This window comes from Macrotis lagotis, chromosome 1 (genome assembly GCF_037893015.1).
Source record: "Macrotis lagotis isolate mMagLag1 chromosome 1, bilby.v1.9.chrom.fasta, whole genome shotgun sequence".
Classification (NCBI taxonomy): domain Eukaryota; kingdom Metazoa; phylum Chordata; class Mammalia; order Peramelemorphia; family Peramelidae; genus Macrotis; species Macrotis lagotis.
Window position 1 is genome coordinate 184,709,257 of NC_133658.1, and position 16,177 is coordinate 184,725,433.

At 36.3% G+C, this 16,177-nt stretch overlaps 1 protein-coding gene across 1 annotated transcript in view; it reads left to right on the forward strand.

Annotated features, from left to right (window-relative positions):
- Positions 1-16,177, forward strand: part of HAO1 (hydroxyacid oxidase 1) — a 77,051-nt gene that overhangs the window by 8,529 nt on the left and 52,345 nt on the right. The window contains exon 2 of the mRNA XM_074209481.1: positions 9,906-10,057. Within this exon, the coding sequence (XP_074065582.1) occupies positions 9,906-10,057 (152 nt within the window). The remainder of the gene's footprint in view (positions 1-9,905; positions 10,058-16,177) is intronic.

Consider the following 16,177-nt stretch of genomic DNA (forward strand, 5'->3'; position numbering starts at 1 on the left):
TAAAATGAGGTTATTCAGTTTCCAATTTGCTCTGGGTCTGTATCTTCTTGGCCCAGTATTGCATATGACTTTTATTGCATTGTGATCTGAGAAAGATGTATTCGCTATTTCTGCCTTTCTGCAGTTGATCATTAGGTTTTTATGTCCTAGTACATGGTCAATTTTTGTATAAGTTCCATGTACTGTAGAGAAAAAGGTATATTCCTTTCTATCCCCATTCAGTTTCCTCCATAAGTCTACCATATCTAATTTTTCTAACAATCTATTTACATCCCTAATTTCTTTCTTGTTTGTTTTATGATTTGATTTATCTAGATCTGATAGTGGGAAGTTGAGGTCTCCTACTAGTAGAGTTTTGCTGTCTATGTCTTCCTGTAATTCCTTCAGCCTCTCCTCTAAGAATTTGGGTGCTGTCCCACTGGCTGCATATACATTCATTATTGAAATTACTTTATTGTCTATGGTACCTTTTAGGAGGATAAAGTTTCCTTCCTTATCTCTTTTAATGCTATCTATTTTTGCTGCTGCTTTGTCTGAGATAAGGATTGCTACCCCTGCTTTTTTTTTTACTTCAGCTGAAGCAAAATATATTTTGCTCCAACCTTTTACCTTTACTCTATATGTATCTCTCTGCTTCAAATGAGTTTCTTGTAAGCAGCATATTGTAGGATTCTGGTTTTTAATCCACTCTGCTATTTGCTTATGTTTTAAGGGAGAGTTCATCCCATTCACATTCAAGGTTATGATTACTAATTCTTTATTGCCCTCTGTGCTATCTTCCCTCTGTTTGTATTTTCCCCCTTCCCCCCTTTTTATCCATATTCCTCACTATTTTGTTTTTGAATACCATCCCCTTCAGTATGTTTGCCCTCCTATATCACACCCCCCTTTCTTTCCCCTTTTCCTTTTTTCCCTTTTCCCTTCCTTTTGTTATTTCCCCTTATTTCCTCCACTCCCCTTCCCTTTCTCCATCCCTCCTCCCCTTTTCCCCTTTTAATACTTGAAAGGTTAGATGTTTTATAAGTTAACTGAGTATATGTAGGTTGACTTTAAGTCAAGTCTGATGAGAAGAAGATTCAGGTGTTTCTCCTCTGCTCCCTTCTTCCCCTCTATTACTATAGGTTTTTTGTACCTCTTAATGTAATAAGATTTGTCCCATTCAATCCTCTCCCTCCTCCCATCTCTTTCCTGTCCCCTTTTTTAGGGAGGTAGTGTATTTTTTTAGATCATTCTATCTAGGTCATAGAAAATTCTGAGTGTCTGTCCCTTCTAGTTCAGTATATTCTATTGGATAGAGTCAAAATTCCTGAGAGTTATTAAAGTCTGTCTCCCAAGTGGGGTTAAAGCCAGTTACATCCCATTAGATAACAGTCTCATGGATAGGTCATGGATGTCCATCATTTCTGGCTAGGTGTATTCTCTCTGTTAGAGTTACATTTCTCAGGATTTATGAGAGTCCCCCCCCCCCCCCCCCCCCCCCCCGTGCTGGAATATAGCCAGTTTCAACTTACTGGATTGCATTTTTTCCTTTTACAGCACCCCCCCCCCCCTTTTCCTAACCTTTTCATGTGTCTCTTGAACCTCCTGTTTGATATCCAAATTTTCTGTTTAGCTCTGGTCTTTTCATCAGAAAATTTTGGAATTCTTCCATTTCGTTAAATGTCGATCTTTTTCCCTGGAAGAGGAGGCTCAGCTTTGCAGGAAAGTAGATTCTTGGCTGTATTCCAAGCTCCTGTGCTCTTCAAAATATCTCATTCCAGGCCCTTTGATCCCTTAAAGTTGATGCAGCCAGGTCCTGTGTGATCCTTACTGTGGCTCCTTGATATTTAAATTGCTTCTTTCTGGCTGCTTGTAGGATTTTCTCTTTCATCTGATAGTTCTGCAGTTTGGCCACAACATTCCTTGGTGTTTTCATTTTAGGATCTTTTTCTGGAGGGGATCAATGTATTTTTTCAATAAGTACTTTGCCCTCTGGTTCCATGATATCAGGGCAGTTTTCCATCACTAGATCCTGTAATATTAAGTCCATGCTTTTTTTCTCTTCAATGTTTTCAGGAAGTCCTATAATTTTCAGGTTGCCCCTCCTCGATCTATTCTCAAGGTCAGTGGTTTTGTTGATGAGGTATTTTACATTTGCTTCTATTTTTTCTATTTTTTGATTTTGTTTAACTGACTCTTGCTGTCTCATAGAGTCATTAGTTTCTGTAGACTCTGTTCTTTTTTGGAGGGAGGAGTTTTCTTCATTAACCTTTTGCAACTCCTTTTCCAATTGGTCAATTCTGCTTTTGAAAGAGCTTTCCATTTGACCAATTGAGGTTTTGAGAGAATTAATTTCTTTTTGCATTTGCTCATTTGAGGATCTGAGAGATTTATTCTCCTTTTGTGTTTGTCCAATTGTACTTTCTAAGGTTTTGTTTTCTTGTTGAAAGGTATTAATTGTCTCTCCCAAATTTTTAAGCACCTTTCTTATTTCTTCAAGGAAGTCTTTCTGTGCTGGAGACGAGATTGTATTCTTCTCAGAGGTTCCAGGTCTCTCTGAGTTGGGGTCTTTCCCTTCCAGGAATTTTTCTATGGATCCACCTTTCCGGTGACCCTTCTTCATTATGCTAAGGAGGTGGGGGGGTCTGGTTCACCTGGGCTTGGGATCGCTGAAGGCTTTACTGAGTGCAGTTTCTCTGGCTGGCCAGTAGGAGGTGCTGGTTGCCCTCTCTGGGGTGTCTGTGACCTTGGTTGGGAGGCCTCCCTTTTCCCAAAGGGAGGAATTGGAACTATTGAATTCTTTTGCCTTCAATCAATGGTGGGCTTTACCCTGGCCTGAGGTCATTCCTCAGCTGGGCTGGTTCTTCTGCTCACACACCTAGGCCTGAGGCAGAAGTAGTTTGCATTTGTTTGGGAGGAGGCCTCTGTGCAATAGAGGCATGGGCTCAGAGGTTCTCAGCCCTGAGGCACCCAGGGATGGCATCCACAGCTCTCCTGCACCAGACCTCTCCCCGCAGCCCCTTCCCCAAGCTCCAGGGGGACAGCACCAACACCAGCACCTCTGCTTCACTGTGGACTCAAGCCCCCTTCGTACATCCCCACTGCTGATGCAGCAGGTCTGGCTCTTGGGCCCTCAGACTCCTGGTTCCAATTCAGCTGTTTATCTGGCTGATCCCGGGCTGATCTTCCCTGGGAGCCCAGACTCACCTGCCGGTACTCAGCCAAGGCTGCTGCGGCAGACAAATCCTGAGGTAGATTTTCCTCTCCTGGATTTTCTTTCTGGGTTTCCTGGTTCAGAATTCTTTTAAGAGGTTTGTTTCATGTGATAGATGGGGAAGAGATCAGGAGACTTTAGAACTGTGCCTGTCTTCTCTCCGCCATCTTGGCCGGAAGTCCAAGACTTAAGATTAAAAGGTAAGAAATTTGCTTCAGTTCTCTGACTGAGTATCCTTTAAACTGTTGGAGGATAGGATGTAAGATATACCTGACACTAGCCATGTTTCCCTGTTGTACTCAAAGAGGGAGTGCAAGCCATAATTATTTCATTCTCAAATATGATAAACAAATATGATTAACTCATCTTTTACATCACTTATGAGATTTAACAAAAACTCAAAACTTACCCCAAAAGAAGCATTTAAGATGTCCCATATAGTTGTCTAACTGCCTGTGTAAAAATCTGGAGTTAACAGTTTTAGCTCAATACTGAAAATATTGCGAAGAATATTAGTAGTCACTAAAGTATTTATAGTCTTGGAAAATTGTACTGAAAATTGAGAAGTTAAGCACCTTGTCTGAATTCATATGGCCAACATGTACCAGTGATGGGATTGGAGGTACCATCTTGACTTTTGACTATCTGTCTTATCACCCTTTCTCTAAAAGACTGAGTTGCAGTACAAGGGGCCAATCTGAACTGAGGGAGGAAGCTTCCCCACTGGGAGCCCTTTATACTGTTAAAATTACATAGTTCAGATAACAAAAGGGAATTTAGTTTTTTTCTATCCTGTGTTCTATTAATTTATCTGAAACTATCCAGCATATTCATCGAAGGCATAACTTCTGTGGCATCATGCTCAGGAAGGGAAATGAAGTGTTTGTGAAGAGTAGCTGCTCACAAGGTTGTAAGTGGAACAGTCCCACCCAGTGGTCAAGGGTTTCATTAAGCCTGATGCAAAAAGACATTACTGTATCTAAAAATTGTGGAACATTAGGACTGGCAGGAATGAGAGAATGTTGAACTCAGTCACCTCATTTTATAGATAAGGAAACTAGGAATCAGAAAAATGAAAAAGTCTTTTATACAAGATCACTCAGCTATTTAGGACAAAGCTGCAAATAGAGCCCAAATCTACTGACCTCTGGTCCAGGAGACTTTTCACTAAATTATGCCTTCCCTAAAGTGGAGTTTTTTTTCTTTTCCTCCCTCCAAAATCTATTCTCTTACATGCACATTTAAGTATCTGTACAACAACGAACAGTACTTTTTCTGTAGATTCATATAAAGGTCTTCATTGTTTCATGATTCTATATGCAAATAATAAGTACATTCCTTGGCATATCTCAACTGCTATGATGCCTTTTCTTGGTTATTCTGATGATGAATTCAGAGATGATCTTCATAAAAGACAAAAAACAAACAAGAAAAACCCTCCATATCTTTTCCCTCTGCCCTTCTAAAAAGATTCCAAATAACTTTGCTGTGGAGGTCTCTCAAGGGGAAAAACTATCATAAGACATTTAGGGTGACAAGAAAAAATGAAAATTGCAATACTCTAAAAAATCACAGAAGAAAAAATTTTAAGAAAATTTATTATATTTTTCAATAACCAAATCCATGGACATTTACTATTATAGGTAAGGAAAAATTGAAATACAATGGGGACCTTATTCTGAATTTAAGAAGATATGTTCTGTTCCTTCTCTTTCTCCTCATCAATCTTCCTTCTCATTCCATCTCCTCTGGAGAAGAGCCCACATTTCCCGAAAGGCAGTAGACTCTGTTATTGAAAGCCCTTGACATTCTATTTATGGAGGGAGAGTTGTTCATTTCCAAATGGATAGAAGTCAAAGGGAGATGATGTTAACTCAAGATGAAGAATAACTTCATAAAATCTGGAGCTGTCAAAAATAGATTGTGCTGCTTCAAAGGGATGAGTTCTCCATCTTTGAAAGTGAACAAGTGGAGGTTTAATGAATACTTTTGGGGATAATATAGGGGAGATTTGTGAGGCTGAGTTAGATTATCTCTGAAGTTCAACTCAAAGATTCTATGGTTCTGTTCATAATTGCATTAGGTGGGAATGCATATTCTTTGGGATTTTTCTAGATGCAGTCCTTTATAATAAACCATCAAATTATTTTTTTGGGGGTGAAATGAAATATCTTGACTTTTTGCACTGTGACATAGTTGAAAGAGCATTGAACTTAGGATCTGAAGACATGGACTTTAATTTTTTAAACTGAGGTCATTTACTAACTGGGGTACTTTGGACAAGTTTATAGCCCCTGTTTTCTTTAAATTGGGACTAAGAACAGCTGTACTATTTTATAGGATTGTTTAGAGGATCAAATTAATCAATAAGTAATCAATGAATAAACAATTATTAAGCAACTTCTATGTGGTAGGCACTGTAGGTGAAGCTATTTGACCCAAGTTCAAATTTTACCTCACAGTCTGTGTCTTTTTTTCTGTCCAGAAGATTCCTCTTTTGTGCATACACCCTAAAAATCATCTGTGGATGGAAAATGATTTCCTTTCATACCTACTACTATACTTATATACACATACATGCATACATACACTCATATATATATATATACACACGTGTATATATATATCTATATGAATGTATTTATAAAAGTGATGATTTCTTTATCAAATTCTTTTCTCTTACTTTTCCTCTATTTTATTTTTTGCTCCTGTCCCTATTCCTTATTTTTTTATTTTTGTTTTATTTTTATATTGATAAAAGTCCCCCCCTTCATATTCCTCTTTCTTCCCTTCAGAGTACCATCCTCACAATTATTAAAAGAAAAAAGATAGTAAGAAAGGAGAAAATCAGTAAAAAAAAACAATCATTTGAAAACTTTGAAAATGATTTATGGGTAAAATTCTAAGGAGGAAAAAGAATATTATAATTCAAAAATAATCAAGAGAATATAGACTTATATATTATAACATACTTAAAAAAATAAACAGAAGCATTGCTACAGGAAGACATTGGAGTAAATCTAATCTAAACCTTTTCATTTTTATGTCTGTGAAAGTAGTACTTTATGCATCAAATTTCTTAAAACTCATTGTCAAGTTTGTTCCCTTACATCACCCCTAGCCTAATGTCTTGTTTGTTAATGGCTATTGCTTTTCCCTGACTTCTATCATAAATTTCTTGAAAATTGAATAATATTATATTCATTTTTGTATTATACTTAGTACCTAATATGGTCCCTTGTACATTATTTTAACCAAGTCTTCTATTCCATTGGCATAAGAATCCCATTATAAATAAACTCACTCTTATAATGGGCATATGATAGTATGATTTTTATATATATATATATATATATATATATATATATATATACACACATATATAAAATTACTGATAAAGGAAACATACTCCATATAAATTTCATTGAACCTCAGAAAATTAAAACATTCCTCAGAGAACGACAATAATATGAGAGGATATAAAAGAATAACTGAAGAAACTAAGTGGATGAAGAAACTAAGAAACTAAGGCAGAGCAGCAGATGCAGAGTGAAGATATACATGTACTTATGTATACATATTATGCTCAGGCTAAATCTTTTTCAGTCTTCACTATGTCCTGGAGAGCTGAATCAGTTCAGAATGACTTGAAGGAAGTCAGTTAATCAAGAAAAGTTATGTTAAGTATATTCTATATTTGAGGTAAAGACTTTCTATGAAAGATGGGATTTGGTCTGAGTTTTGAAAGAGAGCAAAATGTCCTTAGGATCAGAGTGAGGTGGGAGAGCATTCCAGGCTTGCAGGGAGTGGTCCTGTGTAACTGGATCTTTTTTTTTTTTTTTTTTAGGATTTTGCAAGGCAAATGGGGTTAAGTGGCTTGCCCAAGGCCACACAGCTAGTTAATTATTAAGTGTCTGAGGCTGGATTTGAACTCAGGTACTCCTGACTCCAGGGCCGGTGCTTTATCCACTACACCACCTAGCTGCCCCAATGTGTAACTGGATCTTAAAGTTTGTGGAGCAAAATAAAGTATATACAAAAAGATTAGAAAAGGCCCAATTATGAAAAACTTTAAATCCTGGAGGAAATAGTAAACCATTGGAGTTTATAATTAGTTCTTTTTGAACTTTTTACAATTTTTCCCCTAATCTTGCTTCCTTCCCAACACCCCCCACAGAAGGCAGTCTGTTGGTCTTTACATTGTTTCTCCTGGTGTACATTAATCTAAGTTGGATGTGATGAGAGAGAAATCATATCCTTAAGGAAGAAAAATAAAGTATTGTTCCTGATTGTTGCACTAATGGAATGAGCAAGTCTATCAAGGTTGATCATCACCTCCACATTGTTGCTAGGGTGCACATTGTCCCTCTGGTTCTGCTCATCTCGCTCAGCATCAGTCTATGCAAATCTTTCCAGGCTTCCCTGAATTTCCATCCCTCTTGGTTTCCAATAGAACAATAGTGTTCCATCACATACATATACCACATTTTGTTAAGCCATTCCCCAATTGAAGGACATTTACTTAATTTCCAATTCTTTGCCACTAGGAACAGAGTTGCTATGAATATTTTTGTACAAGTGATATTTTTTATACATTATTAAAATATTCTTGTTTAAGAGTAAACATAATACCCCTCCCCCCAAGAAATATAGACCCTCATGAGAAATAAAGTAAAGAGAAAAATAATGTATTTCAGTCTGTGTTCTGATACCATCAGCTCTGTCTTGGGTGGGTCACATTCTTTATAAGTCCATCATAAGAGTTACTTCCATATTTTCCCACTGTTGCTGTTGCTGATTCCAGAAAGTCCATCTTTTACCCTGAAAGAGGATGTTCAGTTTTGCTGGGTAGTTGATTCTCAGTTGCATTCCAAGCTCTTTTGCCTTCTGGAATATTATATTCCAAGCCCTATGAGCCCTTAATGTAGTTGCTGCTAAGTCCTGGGTGATCCTGACTGCAGCTCCATGATATTTGAATTGTGTCCTTCTGGCTGCTTGTAATATTTTCTCTTTGACTTGGGAGTTCTGGAACTTGGCTATAATATTCCTGGGGGGTTGGATTTTTGGATCTATTTCCAGGGGAGATTGATGAATTCTCTCAATTTCTATTTTACCTTCTGCTTCTAGGATGGCAGGGCAATTTTCCTGTAGGATTTCTTTTAAAAATGGGGTCAAGTCTCTTTTCCTGATCATGACTCTGAAGTATCACAATAATTTTAAAATTATCTTTCCTGAATCTGTTTTCCAGATCAGTTGTTTTTTCAATGAGATGTTTCACATTTTCTTCTAATTTTCATTCTTTTGGTGTTGAGGTATTATGTCTTGACTTCTTGTAAAGTCATCAGCTTCCTTTAGCTCCATTCTACATCTGAAGGATTTGTTTTCCTCAGAGAGCTTTCTTAGCTCCTTTCCATCTGGTCAGTTCTACTTTTTAAACAATTGTTCTCCTCAATAACTTTTTGAACTGTTTTATTCATTTGACGTATGCTGGTTTTTAACTTGTTATTTTTTTCAACATTTTTATTAATCTCCTTGACTAAGCTGCTGACTTCTTTTTCATTTTTTTTCCTGCATCTCTCTCATTTCTTTTCCTAATTTTTCTGCTATCTCCCTTGATTTTTCAAAATCTTTTTGAGCTCTGTCATAGTCTGAGCCCAGCTTCCATTTTTCTTGGAGTCTTTAGATGCAAGAGCTTGTACTACCTCATCCTCAGATTAAGTGTTCTGATCCTTCTTGGGATCATAGACAAAGAATTTCTCAATGGTGTTCCTTTTTTTTCTCTGTTTACTCATTTCTCCAGCCTATGCCTGGTTTTGGGGTGCTTCCTGAGTTTTTGAGAATTGTTGGGACATCCGCTTTGGGGTTTTTTGGGGGACACCTCAATGGGTCCTTTATTCCTCCAAGGTCTTATGTTCTCTTGCCTGTGCTTTGATGTGTAGAAGACCAGAGGCACTCTCCTCTGCCCTGGATTTGTATGGAGGGTCCCTGCTATCTTAGTATGGAAGACCAAACTGCAACCTGGATCTGAGTGTGGGCATACAACAGAGTTCTGCCCCAGGGAGAGCAGAGAGATTTCTCTAGTCCCCTGACCCCCTTATCATCCATGGACTGTGCTCTGAGGTGCAGGTAGGTTTCCTCAGATTCCCTCTGTAGGTTCTCACCACAGGGCTGCTCTGAGGCCCTCCTCATTCCACACTCATTCTGGTGCAGCAGAGTTCTCTCACCTCCCCTCAAGCTGTTCCCATTCATCTCTGAGCTGGGTTGGGCTGTTCTGGGCTGTGCTGAGCTGCAACTGGGGCTTTTTTCCACCCCCCCCCCCAGTCCTGGTGAAACATACCTTTCCTGCAGAACTTCTAAGTTATCTTTGGACTGAGAAAATGTATCACTCAGTCTTTCTTGGGTTCTGCCCCTCTAAAGTTTGACTGGAGTCATAATTTGATGGCTTTTGGAATTTATTGGGGAAGGAGTTTCTGGGAAATGCTGCCTTCAAGCTGCCATCTTGGCTCCACCTCTTTGAGTTCATAATTCTTAATCAGTCTTCCATACCACATCCTTACACACATCAATTACAACTTTCTTTTCTGCAACTTTCAATGCAGTAGTGGGAGGGTAATAATAATAGTAACAATGCTGATAATGATGATGATGATGATGATGATGATGATGATGATGAAATGTATATCATTGTTGTTTTGTTCTTTATATTTTCCAGATTGAAACTATATCCCCGGATGCTCCGGAATGTTGCTAACATAGACCTGAGTACCTCTGTTTTGGGGCAGAGGATCAGCATGCCTATATGTGCTGGCTCCACAGCCATGCAATGCATGGCTCATGTGGATGGGGAGATTGCTACTGTGAAAGGTACACGGCACTTCTTTGGGGGGAAACAGAGACAACTGTCATGATTTCAACTATGGGGCTTATGATTGTCTGCTCTAGCTTCTTTCCATGATTCCTTCTCATATACAGATAGATTTTATTGTTTACTAAGACAATAATGGTGAGAAATTCAATCCATTATATAAAGTCTTTCTTATTAAGTCCTGATATAGTAATTTCTCTAGTTTTGTTTTCTGTACCTGCAACAATTGTATTTGTAGTGTGAGACTGGGAGACATCCACTCAACAGTAGAGTTTTACAGACTTCCTCTTTAGAAACATTAGCTGATTGTAATATTTACAGAACCAGGAAGAATCTGAAGAGAAGGAACAGTGTGAATGCACTAGAAACTCTCTCATCTACTCTAGATTTAAAAAAAGTAATATAATTATAATATGTAAAGTATATAAGGAAAAGCAAGTAAAATATGAAGAATATGATAATGACATAGTCCTATTCCAAATATTATTTGGAGTCTTACAGCTGAGAACAAGAGATAGTTGAAGTATAATGAAATAATAGCAGCCATTCATATGGTGCTTTCAGGTTTACAAGTTGTTTTTACAGATGCCTCATTTTATCCTCACAGCAACCATAGGAGTTAAGTGTTAAAAGCATCCATTTTCATATGAGAAAAACTGAGACAGAGTTAAATGATTTGCCTAGATTCTCACAAATTGTAAGTGGCCAAAGTAGAATTTCAACTCAAGTCTTCCTGACTTCAAGCTTTTCTCTAGCTATCCACTACTCCAAAATATTTTGTTGGTTTGTGGGTTTTTTGTTTATCTGTTTTCTTTTTGACTTTATTAAAGGAAGAAATGGTTTCCAAGAAGGGAAGCATATTTGAATTGATGATAGAAAGAAGAACTAATACTAATTTTGCTTATATTTTCTTTTCTAGTTAATCAATAAACATTTATTAATTGTCTTATTTCTGCCAAATGCTAAGAACTGGGGGATACAAAAAGAGACAAAAGAAAGTCCCTGTCCTCAAAGAAGTTACAATTTAATGAAGGAGAGAACATGCAAAGACAACAAAGCAAGCTATATTTAGGATAAATAGAAACTAATTAATAGAAGTGGAAAAAACTGGAATTAAGAAAGATTAGGGAAGATTTCCCAAAGAAGGCAGAATTTTAGTTGGGTCTCAAAGGAAATAGAACAAAAATGGTTAGTGAGATATTGATATCCAAGATAAGTAAGAAAATATTAAGAGAACACAAAGTCTTTCTTGATTAATTCAAGTCCCCTAGTTCTAGATGAACTACCACCCATAACACTGACAAAATTAATATGCCCTTTTTGAGTCCTTACCCTTTCATATGCAAACTTGATCACTCTAGTTTTACTCAGTAACTTCCTCAAGTAAATTTGGTGACTCAATCAGAAGTCCCTCTTTACTACACCAGCTTCTCAATTTAATATTTTTTTCACCCTAGCAATGAACTAGATTATTCCTTTTAATTTTTAGAGATTTTATTTGAGTTTTGAGTTTTACAATTTTTCTCCCAATCTTACTTCTCCCCCCCCCCCCCCCGGAAAGCAATCTGTTCCTCTTTATTTTGTTTCCATGTTGTAGATAACAAGATCAGACAATAAGATAATCTGTTTTTTTTCTAAATTAAAGGGAATAGTCCTTGAAATCTGTTCAAACTCCACAGCTCTTTATCTGGATACAGATGGTATTCTCCAATGCAGACAGTCCAAAATTGTCCCTGGTTGTTGCACTGATGGAATGAGCAAGTCCATCAAGGTTGAACGTGATATCACCCCCATGTTGCTGATAGGGTGTACAGTGTTTTTCTGGTTCTGCTCATCTCACTCAGCATCAGTTCATGCAAATCCCTCCAGGCTTCCCTTAATTCCCATCCCTCCTTGTTTCTAATAGAACAATAGTGTTCCATGACATACATATACCACAGTTTGCTAAGCCATTCCCCAACTGAAGAACATTTACTTGATTTCCAATTCTTTGCCACCACAAACAGGGCTGCTATGAATATTTTTGTACAAGTAATGTTTTTACCCTTTTTCATCATCTCTTCAGGGTATAGACCTAGTGCCACTACTGGATCAAAGAGTATGCTCATTTTTGTTGCCCTTTGAGCATACAAACTAGAGTATTTTGATCATGTTTATTAATATATTCAATTTTCTATTTCTCTCTGGTGAGTTGGAGAGGCTCAAGCATTATCTGGTTAAATATCTCTCTTCTACCTTTCACAAAAGAAAGTTCAAAAAGTACACTTTTTAGAAAATATTAATACCAATAGTCTTTGGTTTAGTCAGGCCCAGGAGTTCTTCCTTAGGGTCCACAGTTATCAAGTGGTCTGTGAATAGATTTCAAGAGGTGCCTTGAAGTTGATTGAGGAAAAAAATCAACTTTATTTAATACAATTTGTTTCCTTTGTAGTTCTATGCATTTCATTTTGTTCATTTAAAATATTATTCTTTTTTATTTTTCCAATTGCATGTTATGAAAGTTTTTCAATATTCATCCACATGCATATTTATAAGTTATATAATTTTCTTCCAACCTCCCTTCCCAGCCCCGTCCCTCAGCATTGAACAGCCTGGTGAGCGTTATACATGTATATTTGTATTAAACATGTTTACATATTAGTCATTTTCTGTAAGGGGAATTAGGACTAAGGGAAAACAAGAAAGAAAGAAAATCACGGGATAGGAAGGAAATCATAAGAGAAATTTTGAAAGGGTGAACAGTGCTCATTAAGATTCTGTAGTTTTATTTTTGTTTTATTTTGCTTTTATTCTTCATCTGAATGTGGATGGCATTGTCTCTGTCAGGTCTCCCAAATTTGTCCTAGCTCTTTGACTTGCTGAGAGCAGCTGCATCCATCAGGTTGATGATCTCACAATGCTGTTATTAATGTACACATTGTTCTCTTGGTTCTACTCCCTTCACTCAGCATCATCATGTCCTATAATTCTTTCCATGCTTCTCTAAAGTCTGACCATTCATGGTTTCTTATTGAATAATAGTACTCCACAGCATTCATATACCATAACTTGTTCAGTATTTCCCCAATTAATGGGTATCCCTTCCATTTCCAATTCTTTGCCACTACAAAAAGAGCTGCTATAAATATTTTGGGACATGTGGGTCTTTTCCCATTTTTTTATGATTACTTCTAGACATAGGCCTAGTATTGTATTGCTGGATCAAAGGGTATGATCTTTTTATTCTTTGAGTATAGTTCCATATTGCTTTACAGAATGGTTGGATTAGTTCACAACTCCACCAATTATGTATTAATGCCCCAATTCTCCTACCTCTCCAACATTGATGGTTTTCCCTTTTTCCATTTTAGCCAGTCTGATAGGTATAAGGTGGTGCCTCATAGTTGTTTTAATTTGCATTTCTCTTATCAATAATGATTTGGAACATTTTTTCATGCAATTACATATAGCTTTAATTTCTTCATTTGAAAACTGTTTCTTCATATTTTTCAACCATTTATCAATTGGGGAATCACTTGTAACTTTATAAATTTGATTCAATTTACCTTTAGCTATGAAAATTGTTTCTCAAATTTCTGTTTTCCTTCTAATCTTGGCAGCATTGACTTTATTAGTGCATATTCAATTTAATATGCTCAAAATCATCCATTTTGCAATTTATAATGTACTCTATTTCATGTTTGGTCATAAACATCTCCCTTTTTCATAGATCTGAAATTTCTTTTTTAATTGATATTTTAATTTTCCAAATACATTTTATGATGTGTATTTTTAAGTTACAAAATTTCCTTCAATTTTCCCTTTTCATCCCCTCCCCTCAGTTGCAAACAGTCAAGTTAATATTGTACAAATGCATTTGTGTTAAGCATGTTTACAGATTAACTATTTTTGGTATGAGGAATTAGGATTAAGAGAAAGAAATAAGTAAGAGATTTTTTTTAAAGTGAGGATTTGTTGTTTGTTTTGTTTTGTTTTTCTTCCTCTGGATGGGGATAACATTGTCTATAACTGGTCTAATACAGTTGTCCTAGCTTTCTGAACTTCTGAGAGGAGCTGCTTCCATCAAGGTTGTTCATCTCATAATGTTGTTGTTGGTGTGTACATTGTTCTTTTGGTTCTGCTCCCTTTGCTCAGCATCAGATCCTGTAACTCATTCCATACTTTTCTAGAGTTCAACAATTTATGGTTTATTATAGAACAATAATATTTCATTGCATTTATGTACTGGTTTAGCCATTCCCCAATTGATGGACATCCCCCTCAATTTCCAGTTCTTTGCTACTAAAAAAAGAACTGCCATGAATATTTTATTTCATTTTTATTTTTTAGGTTTTTGCAAGGAAAATGGGGTTAAGTGGCTTGCCCAAGGCCACACAGCTAGGTAATTATTAAGTATCTGAGACAGGATTTGAACCCAGGTACTCCTGAATCCAGGGCCAGTGCTTTATCCACTGTAACACCTAGACACCCCTGTCATGAATATTTTAGAACAAGTGATACTTTTCTCATTTTTAATGATTTCTTCTGGCTATAGGCATAGAATTAGAATTGCTGAGTCAAAGGATAGGAACAATTTTATTACTCTTTGGGCATAGTTCCCTATTGCTCTCCAGAATGGTTGGATCTGTTCACAACTCCACCAGTAATACATCAATCTCCCAATCCTCCTACCATCTTTCCAACATTAATCATCGTCCTTTTTGGTCATCTTGACCAATCTGATAGATGTGAAGTAATACCAGAGTTATTTTAATTTTCATTTCTCTAATCAATAGTGATTTGGAGCATTTTTTATATGATCATATTATAGCTTTAATTTTTTCTTTTGAAAATTGTCTATTCATATCCTTTTGACCATTTATCAATTGGGAAATGACTTGCAACTTTATAAATTAGATGCAATTCTCCATACATTTTAGAAATGAGACCTTTATCAGAACTTCTAGTTGTGAAGATTGTTTCCCAGCTTTCTGCTTTCCTTCTAATTTTGGCAGCATTGATTTTATTAATGCAAAACCTTTTTAATTTAATATAATCAAAATCATTCATTTTGCAGTTTATAATGTACTCTATTTCTTGCTTGGTCATAAATTTGTACTCTTTCCATAGATCTGATGGCTATAGTATTTCTTGGTTTATTAATTTATCTAAGATGTCATCCTAAGATGTCAATCCTGTACCCATTTTATCTTATTTTGGTATAGGGTGTGAGATGTGGGTCCGTGCCTAATTTTTGTCATGCTATTTTCTAGTTTTTCCAACAATTTTTGCCAAATAGTGAGTTCTTATCCTAGAAGCTGATGTCTTTGGGATTGTCAAACAATAAATTACTGTGATCATTTGCTACTTTCTTTTGAATCTATCCTAATCCAGTGATTCATTACTCTATTTCTTAATTAGTACCAGGCAGTTTTGAAGATGCCGCATTATATTTTAGTTTTAGATCTTGTAGAGCTTGGCTACCCTCCTTTACAATTTTTTTCATCAGTTCTCTTGATATTCTTGACCTTTTGTTGTTCCATATGAATTTTGTTACTATTTTTTTCTAGATCAGTAAAATGATTTGGTAATTTTCAGATAGAGCATTTCTTGATTTGTTAATTGGTCTATGGTATTGTCCTTTATATTTAAATTCTGTACCTGTTTTACCTGATTTTAGTACAGGGTATGAGATGTGGGTCTGTGTCTAGTTTTTGCCATACTATTTTCCAGTTTTCCCAGAAATTTTTGTTGAATAGTGAGTTCTCATGCCAGAAGCTAATGTCTTTGGATTTGTCAAACAGTAGATAACTATAGTCATTTACTAATGTTTCTTTTGTACCTATCCTAATCCATGGTCCATTATTCTATTTCTTAAGTAGTACCAGGCAGTTTTGATGACTGCTGATTTTTAGATCTGGTACAGCTAGGCTTCCCTCCTTTGCATTTTTAATCAGTTCTCTTGATATTCTTGACATTTTATTACTCCAGATGAATTTTGTTACCATTTTTTCAGCTCAGTAAAATAGTTATTTGGTTTTCTGATTTGATATGGCATGAAACAATTAATTTAATTAGGTAGAATTGTCCATAAAAAAGGTCCGTAGATTTTGTGAGATTGCCTAAGATGTCCATGACAC